General features: G+C 37.8%; 3 protein-coding genes and 1 pseudogene across 6 annotated transcripts; all 4 read left to right on the top strand.

The window, feature by feature from the left end:
- The first annotated feature begins 7,139 nt into the window (after positions 1-7,139).
- Positions 7,140-9,043, top strand: LOC104777530 (protein PHLOEM UNLOADING MODULATOR). The gene is made up of 4 exons (XM_010501804.2): positions 7,140-7,580; positions 7,754-8,151; positions 8,220-8,413; positions 8,500-9,043. Exons 1-4 carry the CDS (start codon positions 7,234-7,236, stop codon positions 8,893-8,895), a joined length of 1,335 nt encoding a protein of 444 aa, XP_010500106.2. The 5' UTR covers positions 7,140-7,233; the 3' UTR covers positions 8,896-9,043.
- Positions 9,044-14,432: 5,389 nt separating this feature from the next.
- LOC147947585 (putative F-box protein At3g24580 pseudogene) lies at positions 14,433-15,196 on the top strand (annotated as a pseudogene).
- Positions 15,197-15,572: 376 nt separating this feature from the next.
- On the top strand, positions 15,573-17,272 carry LOC104777529 (thioredoxin Y2, chloroplastic-like). The gene is made up of 4 exons (XM_010501803.3): positions 15,573-16,002; positions 16,569-16,657; positions 16,762-16,939; positions 17,038-17,272. Exons 1-4 carry the CDS (start codon positions 15,820-15,822, stop codon positions 17,101-17,103), a joined length of 516 nt encoding a protein of 171 aa, XP_010500105.1. The 5' UTR covers positions 15,573-15,819; the 3' UTR covers positions 17,104-17,272.
- A 5,191-nt stretch (positions 17,273-22,463) lies between these two features.
- On the top strand, positions 22,464-25,459 carry LOC104777527 (protein SET DOMAIN GROUP 41). Of its 4 annotated transcripts, none has more exons than XM_010501802.3 (5): positions 22,464-23,262; positions 23,341-23,445; positions 23,528-23,626; positions 23,830-24,546; positions 24,942-25,459. In XM_010501802.3, exons 1-5 carry the CDS (start codon positions 22,573-22,575, stop codon positions 24,960-24,962), a joined length of 1,632 nt encoding a protein of 543 aa, XP_010500104.2. In that variant the 5' UTR covers positions 22,464-22,572; the 3' UTR covers positions 24,963-25,459. The 4 variants fall into 4 exon arrangements, with proteins under 4 accessions (XP_010500104.2, XP_019099384.2, XP_087362703.1 ...); XM_087506577.1 differs by having other exon boundaries at positions 22,468-23,266; XM_019243839.2 differs by lacking the exon at positions 24,942-25,459 and having other exon boundaries at positions 23,830-24,776.
- Positions 25,460-26,998: the final 1,539 nt, after the last annotated feature.

The raw sequence follows: 26,998 nt of genomic DNA, 5'->3' as shown, positions 1-26,998 counted from the left end.
TTAAAAAAAAAAGAGAAACTATAGTCATATATATAGATATTTATAGTTATAATTCAAAGTATTTGTATAATATAATTAGAAATATTCATAAAAAAATTTTATATTCGCAAGTTTAATATAAGAATTTTCATTAGTTATAATTCAAAGTATATGTAAAATATAGTTTAGTAATATTCATTAAAAGTGTTTATATTCATGATTTTAATTTATGAATTTATTATGATTTTTAATGATATAAATGTAATGTAGACGTTCAATGAAATGCGCAAAAAAGTTTCATGTATATTTGTTATCATCTATAAAGTACAAAATTTAAAACATTTCATATTCTGTATTTTTTTTACCAATTATAAGAAATTATGATAATTTTTTTTAGTAATATCAATAACAGCGTTTCAGAAGAAACACCAATTCCTACGTCAATAAACGTTCAAAGGGGAGTATCACCGGAATTTGGTTTTACGAATAATTCTTCAGCGTGGCCAAGATCGAAAACGCGTAGACCTGGAGGTTAATTCAATATTTGGGGAAGCGAATGAGGACCTAATTTAAATGAAACTCATCAAGGTGATTTCGGAGATGAAGAATAGTTTACTTTTGCGTGTGTGTTATTCTGAGCGATTATCTTATATTTATTTACGTTTCAATAAAACTTTATGTATTGTATCGTATTATATAATGTCATTTATTTATTAATGTTCTGATTTTTTTAATCTTGTATCTTACAAATTTTAGGTGTTTTGTATATGCCAGTTGTGATCACGAGGAGTCCAATTTCTAAGTTGTGAAGAAAGAATTGAGTTATGGAATTTGGAAAATGAGCAATTTGAAGAGTTAATAATTCAACCAGCACTGAGTTCTACAATCGATATTTTCAAAGAGGACCAGTCAAAACAGACGGTGGTTTGGGGTGGATAAATATTTGGCAGCGTCTACAAGAAGATGATGCTGCTTGTCTACAATTACTACGAATGTCACTTAGTACTTTCAGAACATTGTGTGATAAGTTACAAACAAGTTATGGTTTAAGATCAACAATGAATGTAAGCATTGAAGAGAGTGTGACAATGTTTTTACGGATATTTGGTCATAATGAAGTTCAAAGAGATGTTGGATTGCGATTTGGACGAAATCAAAAGACAATGAAGAGAAAGTTTTTGAGGTTCTTACAGCGACTGAGTTACTTATTTGTGATATATCAAGACTCCAACAAGATAAGAACTATTCCAAATTCCCGAACGACTACAGATAGATCGAAGATACTCACTATCAAATTAATGATATGACCAGCACATCTCACATGCATAAACTCTCCTTTCATAACTAAAGACTCATCAAATACGAGAGAGAAAGCAGTCTCAAACTTACTCAAAGCATTTGTATTTGCCGTTGCATTGTCCACTGTAATAGAGAAGATTTTCTCTATACCCCAATCAGCTAAACAATCAAGAAGAGTAGCTGCAATTGTCTTCCCTTTGTGGTCTGTCACATACTTGAATCCTATTATAAGCTTCTTTCGTCGCCAATACTGATCAATGTAATGTGCTGTTATGACCATATAACTTGCACATGTGATTAGCAATCGAATTAAAGATAAGATAAGATTAGAAGAGAAAAGTGAACTCAAAAACGAAAGATTTGTGAGTAAAAAGAAGGATAAATGACATTACTTGTGACATCACTAACCCATATATCTGTTGTGAGTGAGACTCTTTGTTTGTTAGCAATGAACCACTTTCTCATTGTCGATTTTCTCTGAATAAACAACTCAGCAATGTCCCTTGTGGCAATCCTTCTAGAGTATGGTTTATATAGATTCATCTGCATCCATGAACATATAGAAACATATTAGTATCATTACAATAAAATCCAGAAAAAAAAAGGAAAAAAACAAAAAAGAACATTATACCTTGCTACAGAAGTGTCTCCAAGCCATAGATTCAATGAAAGATAATGGCAACTCCCCTATCACAAGCATCTCATTGGATGCTTCACTGAAAACACTCTCTGGAATTTTAGCATTTTGCAGATTTCCATCCTTATTAATGACCTGTTGACTGAACATTGGATCTTTTCCTTCTTGTCACGCCTTGTGCTCCTTACAGACTTCAAGATGATTCCACAAATTTTTAGTCCCTGACTTTGATGGACACTTGTATTCTCTCTTGCAATAGTGGCAGGTACATATATTGCGGTTATTTGGTAGCCTTGTGAAATGAACCCATACACCTGACCTTGGAGTGACTTGCCTCAGAGTTTTTGGTTGTTCATCTCCATCTTTATGATTCTGTTTTCTTTTTCCCCATTGATTTGTTTATGGAGTCTGAAACTCTTCTCCTTAGTCATCAAACTCAAATCCATCTGCATCATTATCTCGATCATGTTGATGTGGAGATGATGAATCTATCTGCTAATTGTAAAAATAAAAAATAAGTTAGTGAAAGAAAACACCATGTCACCATCGATCATTGATCACACAAAACAAATGCTCACACAATGTCACGCTTATAATTGATTATCCCAAATGTAAGCTATTCTAATTCAAAGATCCACATGGACATGGATCGTAATCTTACACTCTTACACATGATCATATATATCCTAAACGAACACTTGTTGTGTGTTGTGTGACTTTGGTTTTCTTTATCTATGTACTGCAATTCTAAAACAGAACCCATCAATCACACATGAAACATGAAGCTAGACTAAAACAGAACCCAATCAAATGATCAAACTAAAACAATACAAGACATGAAGCTAAACTAAAACAGAACCCAATCATGCTTTACTCAAAAACCCACAGAAATTGATACAAGATACAACAGAAATTGAAACAGAGTAGAACTCGCAAACAAAAATAATACACGATACAACAAAAACAATCACCTGTGAATGTCTCCGTGAAGACTCAGACGGAGGAGATGAGTAGCAGTTTAGGTTTTCTAGCTTGAAGAATGGGGATTTAATCCGAATAAATAGTGTTTATAGATCGAGTAACTGGAAAACGAACCGGTGGTGAGAGGTAAAAGCAACAAATCAAAAGGGTTAGAGTTAGAGATAATCGGCTATGATCATTCATAGGTTTATATCTGTGGGTTTGTATAACATCGGGTTTTGATCGGATTTGTTTCGGATGTCGGATAATACCTGATCCCGATCGGGTATCCAAATTTCAGAAATCCAAAATCCATTCGGATTTCGGGTTCGAGTTCGATGATCGGGTTTCGGGTTCGGGTATTTTGCCCAGGGCTATACAAAAGAGTGGTTAGAGTTTAGGGTTTAGATTTTACAATTAAATGAAATTATATGTCGGTTTGAGTTTACAAAAGAGTGGTTAGAGTTTAGGGTTTAGATTTTACAATTTTAAAAAATTATATGTCGGTTTGAGTTTACAAAAGAGTGGTTAGGGTTTAGATTTTACAATTAAACAAAATTATATGTCGGTTTGGATTTATAAAATAGTGGTTAGGGTTTAGATTTTACAATTAGAAAATTGTATTTTAATTTGGGTTTATAAAAAAAGTGATTTGAGTTTAGATGTTATAATTTAAAACTATAATATATTGTTTAGAATTAATAATTATAAAATTAATTGATATACATAATTCATTTTCTTAATCAATAATTTGTTTTCTTAACTAAGAGGGCGGTGAACCCAAGAATTGTCCATATGTATATAATAAGAAAACCGTAAATTAATAAAATAGTAAAACTAAAACTACCAGCATTCATATCCAAGTTTATAGCCACAAATTAGCATATAAACTTTTTTAAAAACATGTTAAATCCCAACTAAAAGAGAAAAAATGGTATTAACGGGTATTTAAAAACATAATCACTACATCTATATCTATATATACATTTTTGCAATATCTATATATACATTTTTGCACCAGTTTATGAAATAAATCCTAGAGTTCCAACTTATTTAGGGAATGTCATTGTGTTAATATTTAAAAACAAAACGTTTATTTCGATTCTTTGGTTTGGGTTCGAAAATTTTGTTTTAAAAATTTAAGGTCCAAGCCCATTTCAGTTAAACCTATTCCTAACCCAATTGTTTCTATTCAAAAATTTAATACACAATAAATAGAGATACCATGAGATATTTGTGTACCAACATCTTGATTTCCAAATATTCTCTCCCACTGATCGCGCATCCTAAAAATCAATCAAGCAAAACAGAATTAAATATCAGAATATTTTCTATCACAAAAACATACCATAAAAAACAAAGATCGTTATGATCTCTTTAATTACTCGCTAAAATTGGATCTTTTTGGTATCCTCATAAACGCTTTAGTCGACCTAATCATATCCCTATAAATAATACTAACCTAGAACTCCACCCTGCATAAGCAATCAAACTAACGATTACACATTCTCTCTATTTTAATTCTCTATTATATTTGTAAATAGCTATGGTTGAAAAAAACAAACTTTCTCTAATGCTTTGTATTTGGTGGATCAAATTTACAGACTTGATTGGTCAAGTGGTAAACATTGGTGATATGGAGACAGTTGAGCTTAACAACAAGCCGAACACACAAACTCGAATTTGAGATGCGGGACAAATGGTTAGATTTGTGTACCTAATTCGAAGTCATGACTAAAAAAACAGTGAACTAAATTCAAATTTTCATTAATAGGGACAAGAGGCTATCATGTACCTTGTGGGGATCATTTCATGCCAAAGTTTTCAGTAGGCCTAGGCATAAAAACCGTACCCGAATACTCAACCCGGAACCCGATCCGAAAAACCGGGTTCGGGTTGGGTACGGGTTTGCCTATAAAACCCTATTGGGTTCTATTTTCTAATACCCGTGAGTTCGAGTTAGGGTCGGATAATACCCGGTACCCGTTTGGATACCTATTAAACCCAAACATATAAACAATTTATAATATTTATCATTAATATAATGCAATTATCCCAAAATTATAATTATAATTTTGAATATTTAATTTAGTTTTATACCTAAATATCAAAAATAATCAAAATATCTAAAATATTTTGTTATGTAAGTCAAAATTTAACTAAATTTATTTAAATTTAATTATATTTTTTCGGGTACCCGGTAGTTCAGGTACTAATCAAGTTCTAAAATTTGTAACCCAAACCGACCCGAACCCGATAATACCCAAACCGAACTAAACCCATATATCTAAAAATATCCAATGGGTTCTATTTTTCTAAACCCGTTTACCCGAACCCGAATGGATAATACCCGAACGGATTACCCGAATGTCGAGCCCTAGTTTTGAGAGAGTGTCCGACAGCAAATTGTGTCATTGTTGTTTGCGTCCTCAGGTTAACATAAAAGGTAATATTGCTTCTTCACATTCCTGTATTAAAATGCCATTTAAAATATAATTGTCTATGTATTTCTAATCTACAATAATATTTGAGCAGGACGTAGATACCTGTCTAATTCTTATGATGCATTACAGATCCATAACAATGGCACAAAGTCATGATTTTTGATAAGCATGTTCAGTTCGGATGTAACATGCACAACAAATAAATTATTCTTCTGTTTTAGCAAAGTTTTTTTAAAAGATAGACTAGACACTAGAGAGACTCACCTCTTCTCTCAAGAATCTTCTACCCTGATCAATATAACATTTATTCTGAAATAATATGATTCATATGACTTCAGACAAAACCCACAATATGATTCATATGACTTCAGACAACCGGAACTCAACGCGCTCTTCTTATAACAATTTAAGACGGACAAAAAAGCAGAGGGGAAGACAGTTTGATTTAGACAAACTGAGACTTGCCCATGAAGGAATTAACAATCAACAAAAGCAATTAGAGAGAATCGACTTTAAAATACGAAATTGTAGGCAAAAAATCACCAATAACAAAAAATAAAAATAAAATAACCACAAAGTCGAATATCAAATTATATATAAATAGCAAATTTGAATATGAAATACCATCGATGGATCTGTTTCAGTGGTTTGATCTGTGATATTTTTCATCCCCATATGCCTTACGGAGCCTGAATCTACAAGTGATAACAAACCGGAATCTACAAGTGATAACAAACCCTTATATTACCATATTCGAGTGGAAACATGATATGGAATGGGAAACCCAACATCAAAATCATAAAAAAAAAATTAAGAACAACAGCAGAAAGAACAAATTAAATTACCAGGAACCGAATCGATTTCAGAATAGTATTTGGTTGATATGGAATTTTCGAGATAGCAGCTTCCCTCTAAATGTAAAATTGTAGAATCTATCCTTTTAGATAAAAACAACGAAAAATCCTCTCAATAGACTTCTGATTTCCCTGATTTTGGAAAGCCAGATTCGAGAAGATGATAAGACAAACAAGAAACGTTTTTTTTTCTGGAGAGAAATAGATTTACGAATTGGTGGAGACAAACAAAACAATTTTTGTAATATCGAAAAGACAAAAAATAATATAATTGCCAAGAAGCCCCTCAACTAACACAAATTATTAATTTTAGCTACCTTCTTCAACTAACACATTTTTAATACCTATTACATTATTATTATTTAGACATTTGATGCACACTTACAAGTATCAAATGCATCAAATAAAATATCCACTTATAAAACAGTGCACCATTTTAATCCAATTGGACAACTATAAATAAAAAGTGGTAAATTTATATATAGAAGCAACAACCTACATTATGTTTGTCATATTATATTATACTCATATAATTATAATAAATAATAGTATTAAAAATATATAGGTCATACATTGTTAATTTAAATATAATATAATAAAAACCAAATAATTGTTGACAATAGTAAATTGTAAGACAAATCAAATGATATTATAAATTTTAAACAATATACTAATGCAATAAACAGAGAGGTCAATATGAATTATAGAATAATGGAATTCCAACAACAATCATAATTTTCAACACAATAAAGTATATTAGTATGTAAAACTATAGTGCATTTTGAAAATATAAAACATATTAGTTACCTATTTAAATAAAATAATAAATTAATTATATTATGCATTTCTAAATAAAATTATCGTCTCGCGGTGCATTGCGGGTGAATATTTAGTGTAAATAAAAATAGAGTAATAGTAACATTAAAATCTCTCTCATAAATTACAAAAATGGAGGAGTAATTATTCGTTTAACTGTAACAAAACACAAATGATTAGTTAAGAGTTTAGTTAATTAAATTTCCGTGTTTGTTGCAAATTTCAGACAAAACCTTTCCTTTTTATGTCTTTTGTCCGTCTTCGACCTCCAACCGCCAAATCCGGCACGATGCGGCTACCATCCGCCACTCAGATGACCGGAGGTGGACTTGGGATCGCCGCTATGTCATACGTGGCAATCGATTACATGCGTTACGTGTCACCGGTGTGGCATTCTCGTCTCATGCCAGTTCTTTGGTCGGTTCTTGCTCTTGCCGTCGTGACTCGTGTTCTGTTCTACAAGCACTGGTCTAAAGAGCTACGAGCAGCTATTCCTTTCCTTGGTTCAATCGTGTTCATGCTCTGTGCTCTTCTCTTTGAAGCTCTTTGTGTTCGCTCTGTTACTGCTGTTCTTGGCTTAGATTGGCACCGGTAAATCTTTTAGATCTGTTCCAAATTAGTTCAAAGATTGTGTCTTTGACTTTAAATTAGAACAGAGTTAACATTTTTAAGCTACTTTGATCTGATTCTTGAACTCTTCTTAGTCTTCTTTACTTCGCATCTTTTGATTTGAGTATTGATAAAAATGGTTTTGTCTTTGATAGGGATACGCCTCCACTTCCTGATACAGGCCAATGGTTCTTACTTGCATTAAACGAGAGCCTTCCCGACACAATTGTGGAAATCTTGAGAGCTCATATCATTGGATTGCATCATTTTCTTATGTTGTTTGTAATGTTGGGTTTCTCGGTAGTGTTCGACTCAGTGAAAGCTCCAGGTTTAGGATTAGGTGCGAGATTCATGTTTACGATGGGAGTGGGACGTCTTTTAAGAGCTATAACTTTCGTATCGACTATCTTACCTTCAGCTCGACCTTGGTGTGCTTCAGCCCGGTTTAACAATGTACCTTCTCAGCCTCATCGTTGGGCTCAGAAATATTATGTCCCTTATGCTAATGACCCCGCTGCTATACGGAAGCTCCTCCATGTGGATGCAGCTTATGGTAACATCTAGTCTTGCTTCACTTAGGCCTTTATTGGTTACTGATTAGTTCTGTTTTCATTTTAACAGCTGACCCAGGGAGATACATTGGTGACTATAAAGCTGATTGGGGTTCAATGAGCTTCCTCAGTGAGTTCTTGAGACCTAGTTACTCTGAAGGGCCTTCTTGGTTTGCTCTACTAAAGAAAGCTGGAGGTGGTTGCAATGACCTCTTGTATAGTGGTCACATGCTTGTAGCTGTCTTAACCGCTATGGCTTGGACGGTATATTCATTTTCTTCACTTGTTGGCTAATGTATTTTTTGTTAGACAGATTTTATTTGTAACGTTTGTGGTAAATTTATCAACAGGAGGCTTATGGAGGTTTCTCTTCGGCAATGATATGGTTGTTCGTGGCTCACAGCGCGCAGAGGGAAATACGAGAGCGTCACCATTACACGGTAGATTGCATCGTGGCGATTTATGTCGGTATCCTTCTCTGGAAAATGACGGGTTTCATCTGGTCAGAAAAAAAGAAAACGAAGCAGACACAACTAGAGAAGATTCAGAACAGGCTAATCCATGCAGCAAAGGATTCGGACATGGAAGCTGTAAGGAGACTTGTTGAGGAGATGGAGGTTAGCTGCGGGGAAAAGAAGCAGAGTAAAGCCGTCTCGAACCGGACAATGACTGTGTATGCGTGTGCGACAGTGATCACAACACTTACTATAGTGATTCTGGCGTTGACTTTGACAAGCGACGGCTAAAAGAGAGTTGGACTAAGGATAGTTGTATTTCCACGTTTTTCTACAATCTTGTTTATTGTTTGCACTTTGCAAGTGTGATTAAATTTTTTTGTGCTACTACTTTCTTGGCATTTTGGTTTTTGATGATCAGAGACTTCAGTAGTTAAAATTAAGTGTATTAGGAATAAAGGTGCTACAATACGTACTTAAAAACGTTAAGTTAAGAGATAAGTCCAATTTAGAGGACATGGACCGACCCGACCGATGGACCTTTTTAGGTTTAAGAATTAAGAATTAAGACTCTTAACGAAAAAAAATAATTACGGGAGACCAAAACCTAAATAACTTTTTGAAGGTTTAACCTAACTATTTGCGTTACATCGATCATCGTGAGACTTCAAAGTCGAAACAATATGCCGAAGATGTCTGATCTTCTAAACAGAGCCGGACCAACGACGGGGTCCTATATGGATTAAAAAAAAATTGGCTAAAAAACTAAAAAAGAAGTTGTTGAGAAAATTTATAAAATAAATCATAATATTTGCAGAATTTTAATGAAAAAAATTGTTTAAAAAATTAATATGAATGTTTTTAGAAATTATTTTTTTCTCTCATCTTCTTGTTGCCTTATTTTTTTTTTAATTCCAAAAAAAAAACTAAAATTTAAACTAAGAACAAATTCTGGTGGTTGGTATAGAAGTGAATGCTTGATATTATTCTATTAGGACTTTACAATATATATATATAGGTGATTGACAGAAGTAATTAGGGTACACATAATTACAAGTAATTACAATTGGGTCATATAGTTATCTCTTTCTTACACGCCCCGCAAGATGGAGGGGCTTGAGCAACTCCAAGCTTGGAAGTACAATCAAGGAACTGTTGAAGTGGGAGTGACTTTGTTAACACATCCGCAAGTTGATCAAGGGTAGAGACATGAGAAACCCGAAGAGCACCAGCCTCGACATATTCTCGAACAAAATGGAAATAGATGGCTATATGTTTCATGCGAGAATGGAAAACAGGATCGGCAGAGAGGTAAGTCGCCCCAACATTGTCACAATATATTACCGGAGGAGAGGTGAGAGTGATACCAAGTTCCGACAGTAGAGTATAGACCCAACTCAGCTCCGCTGCAGTGTTTGCTACCGCCCGATACTCCGCTTCAGTTAACGACCGAGCAACACTCCGCTGTTTCTTGGAGGACCACGAAATGGGATTCCCACCAAGATAGAGAATATATGCATTAGTAGAAACACAATTGTCAAGATTACGAGAGCAGTCAGCGTCAGAGTACGCATGTAAGATGGTCGGTGAATCGGAGCGGATAAAAGATGCCATGTGAGGGTGTACCGGCGAGGTACCGAAGGATGCGTTTCGCAGCCTGCCAATGTAGGTTGGTGGGACTGTGCATGAACTGTGACAGGCGATTGACCGCGTAGGCTATGTCTGGTCTCGTGAAGGAGAGGTATTGGAGACTACCGATCACAGTCTGATACTCACTTGGGTTGGCAAGTGGAGTGCCGGATGTGATAGTTAACGGCGGAGAGGACGCCATTGGTACTGTCACCGGACGGGAGTGTAACATGTTGGTCTTGATTAGGAGGTCAACAATGTATTTCTTTTGCATAAGATAAAGTCCTTTCGACGTACGGGTTACTTCTAAGCCGAGGAAATAGGACATTTCTCCGAGATCCTTGCGGGAGAAACGGGCCCCAAGGTGTGAAATGAATTGAGAGACCTGATCCCCGTGACTCCCTATAATCAGCATATCATCAACATACACCAAGACATACATAGTAGTTCCATGTCGATGTAAAGTAAAGAGCAAAGTGTCCGCAATAGAGTTGACAAACCCAAGGGTAAGAAGATAAGAGTGAAGTTCCTGATATCATGCTCGCGGAGCTTGCTTAAGACCATAGAGCCTTGTGAAGTCTACAAACATAATGTGGACGATCTCGATCCACAAAACCAGGAGGTTGCGTGACATAGACTTCATCGGATAAAGAGCCTTGTAGAAAAGCATTATTCACATCGATTTCCCTTAAACACCAGCCTTTAGTTACAACGACATGAAGAACTGCACGAACGGTAGTGGATTTGATCACCGGACTGAATTTTTCGGTATAATCATGTTCATACTGTTGTTTGTATCCTTTCGCAACAAGTCGTGCTTTATACCTGTCAAGCTCACCATTAGCTTTATATTTAAGAGTGAATATCCACTTACAGCCAATAATGTTCTGTGATGGATGTGGAGGAACCAGTTCTGCGGTACAATTGCGTGTCTGAGCATTAATCTCATCACACATAGCTTCTCGCCAGTGAGGATCCCGCAACGCCTCCGCTGCCGTTGTTGGTATGTGAGGTCGAGGTTTGGTGGTTGTGGCAGTGAGTGAAACTTTTGTGTTGGGTTTAGTAATATGGTTTTTGGCTCTTGTTTGCATGGGATGAGTGTTTAGTGGTAAGGGTGGTGGGGAAGGTGAGGGAGATGGGGATGGTGTGGGGTGAGGAGTCGGTGATGGTGGTGTTGTCGGATGAGCTGTTGGTGATGGTGGAGTTGGTGGAGAGTTCGGTGATGACGAGTGACGTGAGGGAGATGACGATGATGTAGGAGAGGCGGGGCTTATGGGCTCTCGTGGTGTTGATTGCGGAGTCGGTGATGGTGAGGGAAGCGTTGCACAGGACGTGGAGACAGGCAGTGAAGACAGTACCGGAGCTGGTGATGGTGAAGAGAAAGACGGTGGCGTGACGGGGTGAGGAACAGAACACAGGGGTGTGATTGACGGAGACGTGAGTGACCGAGTCTGTAACGGTATGGTAGTGGGAAGCATATTGGGTACGACTTCATGAGAAGTAGAGGACACCGGAGATGATCGAGAAGAGGCAAAAGGATATTGAGTCTCCTCAAACCGAACATGGCGTGATGTGTAAATCTGGCCAGTTGCGTTATCCAAGCAAAGATACGCACTCTGGGTTAGTGAGTAGCCAAGAAAAACACATGGGATGGAGCGAGGTTCAAGCTTGTGAGCCGTGTATGGTTGAAGCCATGGAAAACACAAGCAGCCAAAGATTCGAAGCTTGCCATAGTTGGGAGGTTGATCCAATAACTTCACATATGGAGACTCATTGCCTAACACCTGTGTTAGCATCCGGTTAATGAGATACACAGTCGTAGCAAAGGCATATGTCCAATAACCCAATGGCATAGAAGCGATGGTGAGCAAGGTGAGGCCAGTCTCAACAACGTGGCGGTGTTTCCGTTCAGAAACACCATTATGTTCTGGTGTATGCGATGGTGTCGTCAGATGTATGATACTACGTTCTGCAAGAAACGAACGCAGCGCAATGAACTCGCCACCATTGTCAGAATATAGCGTACCAACTTTGCTTTTAAACTTGTTCTCCACAAGGGCGGGTGTAATGATCAACGGTAACCAAGTAATACTTATAGTTATCAACAGAAACAATTGGAGAAGTCCAAACATCCAAATATAAGTATTCAAGAGGATTGTGAGAGATAATTGTGTTTGAGGAAAATGGTAGTTTGTGACTTTTATTGATGGAACAACGAGAACAAAACAATTGTTTTTGTGATGAAGAAGAAACAGGTAAAGAAAATTTGTGAATAAATGGTTGTAAAATAGAAGAGGAGGGATGGCCAAGTCTCAAGTGCCAAGAAGTGATGTCGGTCTTTGGAGTAGGAGAAGCAAACATGGACGTCGCAAACGGTACCATGACTGGCCACTCATATGTCTCATTCTTTGCCCGTCCTTGGAGTAATCGGACCCCGTGTTGAGATCCTTCACCTGAAAAGCATTAGGAGAAAATTCCACTGTGACATCATTGGCATTACACAGCCGATATACAGAAATAAGATTCTTTTTAACATCAGGAACATCTAAGACATCTTTCAAAAGAAGAGAACGAGATGGTGCAGGGAGTAAAGCAGAACCAGTGTGTGTGATCGGTAAACCAGAACCATCAGCAATGGTTACTTCCTCACCACCAAAGTAGGGCTGATGCAATGCTAAATTGTTCAGATCCGAAGTGAGATGGTGTGTAGCACCACTGTACAATAGCCAATTCCCCGCATTGTAAGGTTGAGCCATCGCCATATGTGCACGCGGCTGCCATGGTGGATATGCGGAGACAGAGGAATTGGTGGAGCCAGACGGGAGACCTTGGAGCTGGAATTGAGAGCAGCGACGGGCACTATGTCCATGAATCCCACAAATCTGACACTTACCTTGGTTCAGACGTGGAGTGTATTGTGAGCGGTTGGACTGATGCTGATTCCAGTTGTTGTGGTTGTTGCTTTGGCGGTTGTTGTGGTGTCCAGTATTGCGGTAGCTGTTGTTGTTATTGTTGTTGTTGTTGTGGCGAGAGGAGACAGCATGAGCAGTGACAGGAAGAGATGAAGCAACAACGGCTTTGGCAGCAAGCTTGGACTCGAAGTTAAGGATTTTCTCATATACCTCCTTCAACGATGGGAAGTTTTCACGACCCTCGATCTGATCAACCACTGTCTTGTAGTCATCAGGGAGGCCTTCGAGAATGAACTCAATCTGAGACTCATGTTCCACCGGTTTACCGAGATGAGCCAGTTGATCAAAACGAGTCGTGAAACCTTGATAAAACTCATCAATCGTCTTTGTCCCCTTCGTCCAGTGCTTCAGCTGTGCACGGAGTTGTTGAACATGGTCATGACTCGGGTTGGCATAGGTAGAGGATAGAGTGCTCCAGATGTCAGCAGCCGTTATTGCCTTCGAGAGAAGGGGCTGGACAGAAAGCGATATAACACCAAGGATGGCGTTGTAGATCAAACGATCTTGGCGCTTCGAGAGTGTATATGCGTCATTTTTTTTGACAAAACCATTAACGGTGACCGTCTCAGGAGGAACGGAGCCAGATCCTGTAACGTACGGAGCAAGATCGTACCCGTCGAGGAGGGTAAGAACTTAGCGGCTCCACATCAGAAAGTTGGTCGACGTGAGCTTCGTCACATTCGGCATGTTGAGAGTCAGCAAGACAGGAGAGTTGGAGACAAAAATGGTCTCAGAAGCAGCGACCAGTGAGAGCAGACATGATCAAGGAAGAGAGAGAGAGAGAGAGGCGCAGGGAAGAAGAAGAAGAAGAAGAGAGGAGGCGGTCGTGAAAAAAAAAATTAGGGTTTTAGGTATCGTGTGTGTTCTGATACCATATAGAAGTGAATGCTTGATATTATTCCATTAGGACTTTACAATATATATAGGTGATTGACAGAAGTAATTAGGATACACATAATTACAAGTAATTACAATTGGATTCTATAGTTATCTCTCTCTTATAGTTGGGGCCTATTGCAATGTTTCAAATGCATACCCTCAAGTTTGGCTCTGCTCCCAAAGAATCTGGTGACGGAGATCCTATATAGGGTTTCAGTGACATCTCTTAGAAGAGTTCAATTAACTTGCACAACATGAAACACTTTATCCAAAGATTTGAGCTTTTCAGAGAAGCACTTTGGTCAAGCAAAGATAGCATCAACAAACAAAAAGGAGTTTATCGTGGTCATGGTGATGAAATTTAGGGTCTCTATGTTAAGTGTCAATCTTCACAACAACGTTGAATCACATATAAAGCATGAAGGTCAAGTTATTCGCTTAGACGGTTTAAATCAAATCTTTTGTTGCAACGGTTTATTGTTATGTGTTATGAAAGACAAGACTAGGCTCGTAGTTTGGAACCTGTATCGAGGGCAAACCCGGTGGATCACCATACATAATGACCATAGAGAGAATATGTCATATGCTCTCAGATATGAGAAGATCAGCAAATCTTGCCGCAACTACAAAATCTTGAGATATAGTTAATAGTTGCTTTCAATTTTCCTTTTCTTTTTGACTACAACTTTAACTCTATTTCGTGGAGGGTTCTTGATATATATATCTCTCTAAAATGGTATTTAAGAGTATTGTTTGATCACGATCTTGGTGTCTCTCACTCTCTCTCAATGGGTAATACGTACTAGATTGCTTCAGACCGGTTAGAAGCATGTACTGTACTCTTATTGTGTTTTGATTTCACAAGAGAGAGGTTTGCGCCACATATCCCTCTCCCGTTTCAGTGTCTTCATAAACATGTTATGGCTCTATCTAGTGTTAGAGAAGAGCAACTTGTCGTGTGGATTAAGCGCTGGGATACACAACAAAGAGAGATATGGATTACGAATAAGATTGAGTCCAACACAGTGTCCTGGAGCAGCAAGTTCTGCTTGGCAGTGAATGTGAGCTTTCTCGCTGCCTTTTTAGGTTCTAATTGCGAGTTACTTCGTTGACGAAGAGAAGAAATTTGTTGTGGTTTTAGACAAGTGGACATGGGTCTACTAAGAAGTGGCGATCGGGCATTACAAGTGGTATCATAGTCGAACGTAGACGAAGACGGTACAAGGACTTGATAGTATATATTTTAATTTGTTGATTTTCTTTTATTTCTTTCATTTTTTGAGCCACTCACAACCGCAAACGCTTGTGGGAAAGAGTGTTTTTGAAATCCAATAATTTTGAGCGGTCCAAAACGGTATAAAACGGCTTTTATGATTGGTACTAACCACTGAGAGCTATAACCGCCTGTAAACGCAGTGTTCAAACGGCAAACTTATCAGTTCACTCTTATTAGAGAACAAAACAATTAACCGTTCAGTTTTTCAAATCAAAGACAAATAAACTGATCATCAGGTCAGTCTAATAGAGTGAACAAAAAAAATTAACCGATCAGTTTTTCGGATCAAACCGCAAACTGATCGGGTCAGTCCTATTTAGCCGACCGGTTAACTGAACCCCTAAATTATATATCTGTCTCGTCGTGTTCTGACTTTCTCCTTACAAATCGGATTTGTTATCCAAATCGAAAATGTCACAATTTCTCTAACTTATTAATTTCACCGAAGCTTCTTTTTCAATGGCGATTTCTCTCCCCACCGCCTTTGCCTCTCCTCGTTTCTCAACGGAACCTTCTAACTCCGTTTCACCTTCATCGACGCTATCTTCGCTCTCATATCTGCGCTTACCTGCTCAGATTCGCCGGTTCAAGAGTGTTCAATCACCGTCGTCGTCGTCGTCGAATCGCTTCCCTTCACTCGCTGTGAGCTCTTCATTCACTCGATTTGATGAATCTATCTTTCTATTTCCTTGTAGAACTGTCCTGTGCTTTTTGGAACGAATTCAATTTTGTTCTTCATGTCTTGGTTTCTTAAGATTTAACCATGACCCAGCACTAGCTTTATGGTGTTTGTGTATTTTTCATATTATACATTGTTTTATATCTAATGGTAGAATCAGTAATGTTTAGTTTACATAATGTAACACTGAGACTGATTCCAATTGAAACAAAGAAGGAGAGTGTTAACACTTTGATTTAATGTTGTATTAGTCAGAAATATATACAACATTAGAGACTTGGTTCCAACACATTTTGAATGAATAGCTTCATGCTGTTAGTTAGATGTTCTGTGTAATCTTAAGGAAGAATCAGTATTTGTAATTAGACAATGAGCATTGTGAAAGTGTTTGATCTGTTAGTGGATTGTTCTGATGTAAATGTTGTTTACTTCTAATTCTAGTACAAGTATGGCTAAAATTGCTTGTTCATCTGTTTTTGTGTAAGAGTGTTCATATTGACCAACTTTGTGGCGCGATGGTTTGATGCAGGTTAGAGCAAAGAAGCAAACTTTCAACTCTTTCGATGATTTGTTGCAGAACTCTGACAAACCTTTACTTGTAGACTTCTATGCTACATGGTAAGTTATGTTCCGTTGCAATTTGTTAACATATCAATATGTCTAAGTTTCATGTTTGGTTTTCATATGGTTGCAGAGTTGTGTTTTTGTTTTTGTTTTTGCAGGTGTGGTCCATGTCAGCTTATGGTACCTATACTTAATGAAGTGAGTGAAACTCTGAAAGATAAGATTGCAGTTGTCAAAATTGATACTGAGAAGTACCCAAGTCTTGCTAACAAATACCAGATTGAGGCTTTACCCACATTCATCTTATTCAAAGATGGAAAACTCTGGGACCGTTTCGTAAGTTCTTCAACACCAACCAGAGTAGAAAAGAGTTGTTTTGTTTTAGTTAACATTTATAACTTTCCATGACATGTTTGCTTTTGGTGTTCTGGCAGGAGGGTGCGTTGCCAGCGAACCAACTCGTTCAACGTATTGAGAATTCTTTGCAAGTGAAGCAATAAATATGAGAAACCATGAAACCTTATTCATCTATGAACAAATCCTTTGTGATATATAGTCAATCTAATTCATATATGGTAATAATGGTATCAGCCATTTTTCCATATTTGAGAGGCAAACTCCTCGTGAAACCGTTAACCAAATTGGCGAATATATACAACTTGAGTATAACTAGGACCTGGTTTTGCAGAAGTGAGTGCGGGCACAGATGCCTTTGAAATTTTTTTGCCTAAAACATTATATCTCTGCAAATACTCCCCACACTAATATTTAGACTTGCCTTGAAGAATCCTACTATTCTAGCCTGAAAACTATCATATCTAACTAGATAAATCCCGAAGTTCGACCTCGATCTAGATATCCTTCGGAAAAAAATTCGATTTCTATTTTTCCCGGAAAAAGAAGTTCTACACTTATATCTCCCTAAATCTGAGTTATATCTCCCTAGTAAGTACTTGACAATAATAAACCGAAGAGAAATTCATTGTAAATGCATTCTGAATCTGCGTTAACAGAAACTACAAAGACTTCTCTCACCTCAACGACGTCGTAACAAACAGCGTAAAACCGGCAAATATCAAACGGGTGATATACGGCGGTATTACAAACGAGAGAGAATGAGAGAGAAGAAGTTTGTTAAAGCTATTTTCCTCATTCAATTAACCCAAAATAGTTGTACAATTCTTGTGTTATATACAAGTATGCTAAAACATATACTAAACCGGCTAACTTAACCAAAGGAAGCTAATCACATATTTACAACTAACCCAATAGTCCCCCTCAAGATGAGGCAAATATGTTATGAAGACTCATCTTGGACTTGAGATGTTCAAATTGAGGAAGGAAGAGAGGTTTAGTCAAAATGTCAGCCACTTGATCTTCAGTCCGAACATGAAGCATTTTGATAAGCCCTCGATCCAGCTTCTCCCGAACAATATGACAATCCACCTCAATATGTTTTGTTCTTTCGTGAAAAACTGGATTTGTAGCAATGTAGATAGCTGCAGTACTATCAGAGAAGAGAATCAGAACAGAGGAAGTACCAACTCGCAACTCACGAAGTAAAGTAGTGATCCACATCATCTCGCAGGAAGCTAAAGCAAGAGCTCGATACTCAGCTTCCGCAGAAGAGCGAGAAATAGTATGTTGCTTCTTAGAACGCCAGGAAATGAGTGACGAGCCAAGAAACATTGTAAAACCAGTGGTTGAGCGGCATCTATCTGGACAAGAAGCATAATCAGACTCTGCAAATGCTTTCAATGAGAGGTCTGTTTCTGCATAATAGAAAAGTCCTTGTCCAACAGTCCCTTTAATGTATTGAAGAACTTGATAAGCTGCTGTCAGATGAGATGTGCGAGGAGCAGAGGAGAATTGACACAACTTATTCACAGCAAATGTGATGTCTGGACGAGTGATGGTGAGATACATCAACCGACCTACAAGACTGCGATACATCTCCTTATCATTCAAAATCGTACCAGAGGTCCTAGAAAGGTGTAGGTTTGGTACCATGGGTGTCTGAACATCTTTGCAAGCTAACATGCCAGAAGAAGTCAGAAGCTCAAGAGCATATTTGCGTTGACAAATGGATATGCCAGTAGAGTTTCGAGCAATTTCAAGACCCAAGAAATACTTCAAAGGACCAAGCTCCCGTAGCTTAAAACTCTGCTTCAAAGCTGCAATTAACTGAGTTGCACCTGATTCTGTGGTACTAGCAATAACTATGTCGTCAACGTAAACCAATACAACAATGAAATCATCTCCAAAACTTTTAACAAACAAAGTGTGATCTCTGTGACACTTTGCAAAACCCAAGGACATAAGAGAAGTAGAAAACTTCAAGAACCATTGCCGAGAAGCTTGTTTGAGACCATAAATGGATTTCTTCAACCTACAAACAGCATTCTTGGGCAAAGTGTCCCCCTTAATATCATCATACCCTTCTGGAAGTCACATATATATATATATATATATCTTCACCAAGATCACCATTCAAGAAAGCATTAGAAATGTCAAGTTGATGTAGAAACCACTGTTTAGAAGCAGAAATCTTGAGTAACATTTTCACAATAACCATCGTTGCAACCGGTGAAAATGTTTCATTATAATCCAAACTCTCCTTTTGTGTGTAACCCTTAGACACCAACCTGGCTTTATCTCTCTCTAGAGTTCCATCTGCATAAAACTTCAAGGTAAAAACCCATTTGCAGCCAACAACTTTATTACCAGGTGGAAGACTAGTTACATCCCAAGTATTGGTCCTCTCCATGGCTCCAATCTCCTTATCAACAGCCTCACACCATTCCTTGGATGCCTTTGCCTCTTTATATGAAGAGGGAATAGGAATTTTGGTAATATTATTGATATAAGCCAAATATGAAGGAGAAATGTTTGAATAGGATAAAAAGGAGGAAATAGGATGAGAGACATCATTGTCAAGAGAGTAACAATGATAATCGCTCAAATGAGCAGGAGGTTTTTGAACCCTTTGTGGAGAAATTTGTAGTGGAGGAGAAGAAATGGAATCAGAATTTTGAGGAATGGAAATAGGATTACCAGAAGACAAAGAATCCGTTGGTGTGAGATCGTTGAGAGGAACAATCTTCTTCTGAGAATCTGTCAAAGGAAAAACACCTTCATGGAACTCAACATGCCTGGATATATAAACCACATGACTCTGCAAATCCATTACTTTGTACCCTTTAAAACCTGCAGGATATCCCAAAAACACACATGCTCTTGATCGAGGCTCAAACTTATGTCTTTGTTTCGGAGACGTTGAAGCATAACACAGGCAACCAAAAGATCTGATGCGAGAATAATCTGGTTGCTTACCCGTGAGCGCAGCTCATAAGGGGTTTTTATTCGAGAGCAACTATGATGGTGTACGGTTGATCAAAATACTGCTGTCAGAACACAGTCTCCCCAATATTGCAGAGGAATATTTGATTGGAAGAGGAGAGATCGAGCAACGTTTAGAATATGCTGATGTTTACGCTCGACTACTGAATTCTGTTCAGGTGTCTCTGGACAAGAATGATAAGAAACAATGCCTCGTGACTGATAGAACTGAGTGAAAGCTAACTCTTTAGCATTATCTGATCTAACCGACTTCACTTTAGCATTATATTGATTCTTAACTTGGTTGATGAAAGCACGGAAGACAGTAAGAACATCACTTTTAGCCTTAAGCAAATAAATCCACGTTTCTCTAGAATGATCATCAACAATGGTCAAAAAATATTTATAACCTTCAACTGTTTCCACTGAAAGGGTCCCCCAAACATCAATGTGTAACAACTCAAAAGTTGAGCTACAAATGTTGTTTTCTGATATAAAAGATAATTTCTTCTACTTTGCCAAGTGACATACATGACAATAAGCAGGCTTCTTATTCTTGTGTCCTGTAGTTCCCAAAGTTTCAGAAATCACATCCAATCGTGAGTAAGAAGGGTGACCAAGTCTCTTCTGCCAGTACCAATATCCACCACTGCATTCACTAAAGAAGCTTCTGTATCAAGCACATAGAGCTTGCCAATGCGACGACCTTTACCAATCATCACCCCCTTGGTAGGATCCTGTATTTCGCAACAAGAAGTGTCAAAAATCACCCGAGAACCAAGATCTGAAGTCAAAGAACTGATACTGATAAGACTCAATCTGAATTCTGGGATAAACAAGACATTCATGAGGAGTAAATCTTTATTTAGACGAATCATTCCCACTCCACTGATCTTAACATGTTGTCATGTTGGCATGTTCACAAAACTTTCCACAGAAGTATCCAAAGAAACAAAACTATTTCTGTCATGAGACACATGGTGAGTTGCACCAAAATCAATCACCCATGTGTCTGTGGACAATGTATGTTTCGAAGCAGCCAGAATACCAATAAAAGAGTATGTGTGAGTAGAGAATGAGATACCAGGGTGATCAAGTGGCGTTTGTGGAGTCTGAGAAGTACTCGCAATAGCAGCAAGAACAGCTCCAGAAGATGTAGATTGTAGCTGAGAGCTAAAGAGAGCAATGATATTCTGCAGCTGATCAGGAGAAAGATTTCCAATCAAGTTCTCCATGTTAGTTGAAGTCTTATCCATACCTGGAGATAAAGAGACTTAAGCTGCAACTATTGAAGGTTTCTGAAACTTCTCATTGAATTTCCCTTTTGGAGTGAAGCCAGGAGGAAAACCATGTTTTCTGTAACACCGATCAACAATGTGTCCCACACGATTGCAAAAAGAGCATATCAGACGTCCTTTGTTTGGACCATTTTGAACATACATCACACCTCAGGAGAGTGGTGAAGAAGAAACCATCTGAGGTGCAACTTGTGAGACTTGAAAAGCTGTGGGAGTAGTGGGAATGGTGAACCCTTTCTAGCTGTCGTCTTGATCCAGGATATGGTATACCTCTACCAGAGGAGGTAACACCTTCTTTGCAATGATTTGTCTGCGTACAATCGCATAAGATTCATTCAGACCAGCCAAGAATTTCTCCGTTTTGGCTTTCTCTGCCTTTTGTTGCAGACGAGCACCTTTCCCACAAACACAAGGATCATCTGGTTCCTCTGAACCATCCAACTGATCACAGAGAGTTTTGAGACGAGTATAATACTCAGATAACGACATAGACCTTGACGAAGGTCTTGGATCTCTTGAGTCAGATTAAAAGTGCGTGGGAGATTAGTCATATGGTAACGACCATAGAGATCTTTCCAAATATTTGTAGCATCATTCATACACAAGATACTACGATAGATCTAAGGAGAAACAGAGTTCAATAACCACGACTTAACCATGCTATTGCATCTAGACCACAAATCAAAGTTAGGATCTGTAATCAAAGGCCTAGGCAAGCTTCCATCAACAAATTTTATCTTATTCTTAGCATCAAGAGAAATACGCATCGCAAAACTCCAGTCATCATAGTTCGTTTCATCCAAACGAAGAGAAATGATATTCAAACCTGGATGATTTGCGCTGTGTAGATGGAACGGAGAGTGAGATGGATCAGCAAAGATTGGCGATGTGACAGCTCGCGAAAGCCCGGAAACCTGAGGATCGGCTACTGGGAGAGTGATCGGAGCAGAATCATCAACATCGAAGTTTAACCTTTGTGATCTTCGAACATTGGAGCTCGATTGAGATTTCGTTTTACCCATTTTTTAATTCGCACGAGATACAATCACCATAGAGCACGAGATAAGCTCAGAAACGAAGAAAAATAAGCTTAACGAAGAGAAATGATCAAAAATTTGAGGTGGATCTGAGCTTTGATGGCTCTGAGACCATATTACAAACAAAAGAGAATGAGAGAAAAGAAGTTTGTTAAAGATATTTTCCTCATTCAGTTAACCCAAAATAGCTATACAATTCTTGTGTTCTATACAAGTATGCTAAAACATATACTAAACCGGCTAAGTTAACCAAAGGAAGCTAATCACATATTTACAGCTAACCCAATAGGCGGAGATGGAGATACTCGCGGCGGAGGACATCGACATCGGTACAGATTTGATCCCGCCACTCTCTCCTCTCGCTTCCTCTCTCTACGATTCCTTCCTCTCCTCTCACTGCTCTTCCTGTTTCTCCCTTCTCCCCCAAGCTCCGCCTCACCCTCACTACTGCTCCGCCGCATGCTCCCTCACCGATTCTCCCATCGATTCCCCACAATCCCCGCCGGAGATATCCCCAATTCTCCCCTCCGACATCCGTACAGCTCTTCGTCTCCTCAATTCCACCGTCGTCGTCACTTCCTCGTCGCCGCACCGTCTTAATGGCCTCCTCACAAATCACCACCGTATCATGTCTGATCCTTCCCTCTCCGTCGCTATCCAAAACGCCGCCAGTTTCATAGCCACCTTTCTGAGGTCTAACCGGGAAAACACAGAGCTGGAAGAAGCAGCCATATGCTCTGTGCTAACAAACGCCGTTGAGGTGCAAGATAGCACAGGACTTGCTCTTGGAATCGCTCTTTATGATTCAAGATTCTCTTGGATTAACCATAGCTGCTCTCCAAACTCTTGCTACCGTTTCGTTAACACCATAACGACGTCGTATCAAGATGGTCTTGCCTTTGCTAAAACCATTCCTCACATCATCACCAACACAGAAACATCATCCAACTTCGAATCCAAGGCTTTTTGCTCTTTGCAAGAACAAGTTGGTACTAGTTTCATGAGACTCGTCACTTGAAATGTCTTTGGATGTATCTCCATTTTAATGTTTAGTATTTTGCAGGGAAGAACAGTGGGGTATGGACCAAAGGTGATTGTTAGAAGTATCAAGAAGATCAAGGATGGTGAAGAGATCACTGTATCGTATATGGACCTTCTTCAACCCACGGTTTGTTCCTTTAGATATCATCACTCTCTAGATTGGTAGATTGTTTATCTTCCTAAAATTGTATTCCTTTCTTTATCATTAGGGATTGAGGCAGTCAGATTTGTGGTCGAAATATCGGTTTATGTGTAACTGTGGACGTTGTGTGGCATCACCTCCAGCTTATGTGGACTCTATTTTAGAGGTATTAATCAGAAACATGTTGGGAAAATAACTCTTTTAACAAAGTTTCAGCTTATTAATATGTTTGGATAGATTTGCCAGCAATTTGACTATCTCTTTGGTCTTGATGTTGCATGACTGAGTTGAGTTAAACATCTCATGTAGTTGGAAGTTAGTTTAATAAGGGTTCTTAAGATAGCTAATCTATATGATGCATTCATCCAGGGGGTACTTGCGTTGGAGCCTGAAATAACAACTGTTAGTCACTTTCATGGAACCACAAACAAAGATGAAGCAGCGGGAAAGATGTCTGATCATATCCAAGGAGCCATAGATGATTTTCTATCAGACGACATAAATCGCAAAACATGTTGTGAAAAGATCGAAAGTGTGCTGCATCACGGCATCCAAATCAAAGCAGATTCATCCCAGCCTCATCATCTGCGGTTACATCCGTGTCACCACGTTGCTTTGAATGCTTACATTACTCTGGCTACTGCCTACAAAATCCGTTCCGTTGATTCTGAAATCGACATGGGGAAGGCTTTTGAGATGAGCAGGATAAGTGCAGCCTACTCTTTCTTCCTTGCTTGTGCTTCTCACCATCTCTTTTCGGCAGAACCTTCTTTTGCTATATCTGCCACAAGTTTCTGGAAAAATGCTGGAGAATCCTTGCTAGATCTGGCCTTGAAGTTTTCGATGGAATCATCTGTAGAAACTACATACAAATGCACCAAATGTCTTATGCTTGAAACCCCAAATTCACACAGAGACATCAAAGAAAAGTCTAGGCAGATTCTGAGTTGTGTCACAGACATCTCACAAGTCGTGTGGAGTTTCCTCACTCGCGGTTGCCCTTACTTGGCAAAGTTTAGGAGTCCAGTTGATTTCAGCTTTGCAACGACCAATGGTGATAGAGAAGAATCGAATGAGGATCAAATGGTAAACGTTATCTTACTCTCTTTTCACTGTTTACTATACGCAGACCTTCTGACTGATTTATGTTACGGTCAGAAGTCACATTGGGTGTCTCGATGCCTAGTGTGACATGCCGTTTGCTTGAGTTGAGAAATTGGTATTTAAATTTATGCTATCTGTTAGTTTGATCCAAGGAAATATGTACTCACAGCAAAAGTGGCTGTATACATGAATGCCAAAATCATTTTTCTCTATTGTTTGTTATATTAGTTAAATTTTCTGAAATGGGTTTTGATTACTTTAAGGTCCCTTTAACGCTTTCTGTTTGTCCCGATGAGTTCAAAGCAAATCAATATATTGTGACAATGATCTAAAGGATTTGACTTGGCTGTTTGTTCCAAACCTTATTGATCTCGAAGTTGGTTCCTCAAGGCAACTAGAGTATATATAATCAAGGAAGAAGAAGCTACAGAAGGGCAGGTAGGTATTATCGTACCATTTGGGAAACTAGAGAGCTTACCTGAGTTGAAAGCATATATTGGAACGTCCTACTATCTTCATGGTTGAAGAAGAGTGTCCAAAGCTGAAGAAGCTTTCCGTTAGATTTCACAAGTGGTAAAGAAATTTTCATAGAATACACACAAGAAAACTGGATTAAAGACGTAAAATGGGAAGAGGAAGCCACTGAACTCCTCATGTAATCACATGAGCAAAAGAGGTTCCAAAGAGTAGACAACATGTGTGTCTCAACAGTTGTATGCTCATTTATATATCTCTTCCATTTGTTTGTTTGTATGATGTATGATGTATTATTACCTCTATGTAGTTCTCTTTTCTCCGGTGAATCCATTCTCGTAGAAACTGTAACTGTTGATTGTGAGTTAATTAGTCAACTCCATACGTGTGTGATTCAACTCCATACGTATGTCTCTTGGAATATGAGCACGTTTCTCTTAGTCCAGATTATCCCGGGGAACATAGAACTAATTCTGCCAACGAGGAGACATTACTGTCCTTTTTTGTTTGCATCAACTTAATTAGAAGGAAAATTCATGTAACATCTTTGACTTATAAGACATAAAAAGGTAAAATAAATGATGAATTAAATATATATTTACACATTAAAATGAAGTAACAAAGTTGTCCATACACTAAAAAAACAAACAAAAAACATTCAATTAAAAGCATAAACCTATTTAGGAAAACAAACATTTATGTTAAAAATGTGTTTGCGCATATATCTTATAGTACATCACTACATTGTGTAAAATGAAAAGTAATAAAGAAAATATTTAGAGTGTATAAAGTCTAGTTTTCATAGTTGCTACACTCAATTGGATTTAGACATTATATTTACACAATTTATAAATATACCAAATCCAAAAAAAAGTAAATAAATATCTCCTTCATTCTTAGATAAATTTATGCTAAAAAATTATTTTGATGGTTAGTTAGTGCATATTCTCTAGATTGTGATTGTGTTTGTAATTTTACCTTTGAACCCTCTAAAATATAAATAAATGTTAAGTTTCACAAATTTTTTTAATGATATGTCATGTAACAAAAGTTCATAAGAGTTTTATGTTTTATTTTCTAAAGTTTCTGTTTTTTTTGCTTCTTTTTCATAAATTTTTAATTTTATATCATAAACATATTCTAGTATAAAATAGTTTGTGTTTAAAATGATCTGGTATATTATGCACGGATTTTTTTGGGAAAAAAATAAAGAAAATTTTTAAATATTAAAAAATCAAAATAAAAAATGTAGTTATTCAGCTAAAGTAAATAGTGTAAAAGAAAATTAATTCTAAAAAAAAAGCTGAATTTTTAAAAACAAAAAAAAAATTAGGAGAACTAACCCTTCTCAAAGTGTTTTTTTTTAACATCTACCTTTATTAATTTGAGAAGAGTATTACAAGTAAAAAGTGTGAAGGTTATTTATTGGAAAAAAATAATAATAACAATAATAAAAAGGGTTTGGCATGGAATAACTTCTAAACCCTAGGATGAGAACCTCTCTCTCACGATGGCGTTGGGCATCGTAGGTTTCTGATCGGGTTCTGTTCTTTGGTTTATGGCGGTAGATCTTGACTCGAGATTCTCCTTTGTAGGTTCTGATTTTAAGTGTCGGTTTGTTTTGGATTTGAGATGGATTCCTTTGGATTTCGGGTTTCTTTTTCTGGAGAATTGGTCTTTTTCACTGGATCTTTCTCTTGATTTGTGGTTGGGTGTAATGGGGGAAGGTCTCGATCTGAAGGTTCAATCGGATCTGGGTGCTTTCGTCTTTGATTATGGCCCTGTTTGTTCGGGATTAATTTGGATTACTTGGTGTAGATTGGATTTGATTACGGGAATTCTGATTATGGGTAATGGGGATCTACAGGTTCCCCTAGTTTCATTCTTTGGATTGCTATGCGACTTAAGTTGGGATTGCAGATCGGGTTTTTCTGCTTGGTGTGATCATTTGGTAAGGATT

This window comes from Camelina sativa, chromosome 3, assembly GCF_030686135.1.
Source record: "Camelina sativa cultivar CO46 ecotype springtype chromosome 3, ASM3068613v1".
In the NCBI taxonomy this organism is placed as follows: Eukaryota; Viridiplantae; Streptophyta; class Magnoliopsida; order Brassicales; family Brassicaceae; genus Camelina; species Camelina sativa.
Note: the sequence above shows the minus strand (reverse complement) of the source record. Positions and strands in the feature narration are given on the sequence as shown.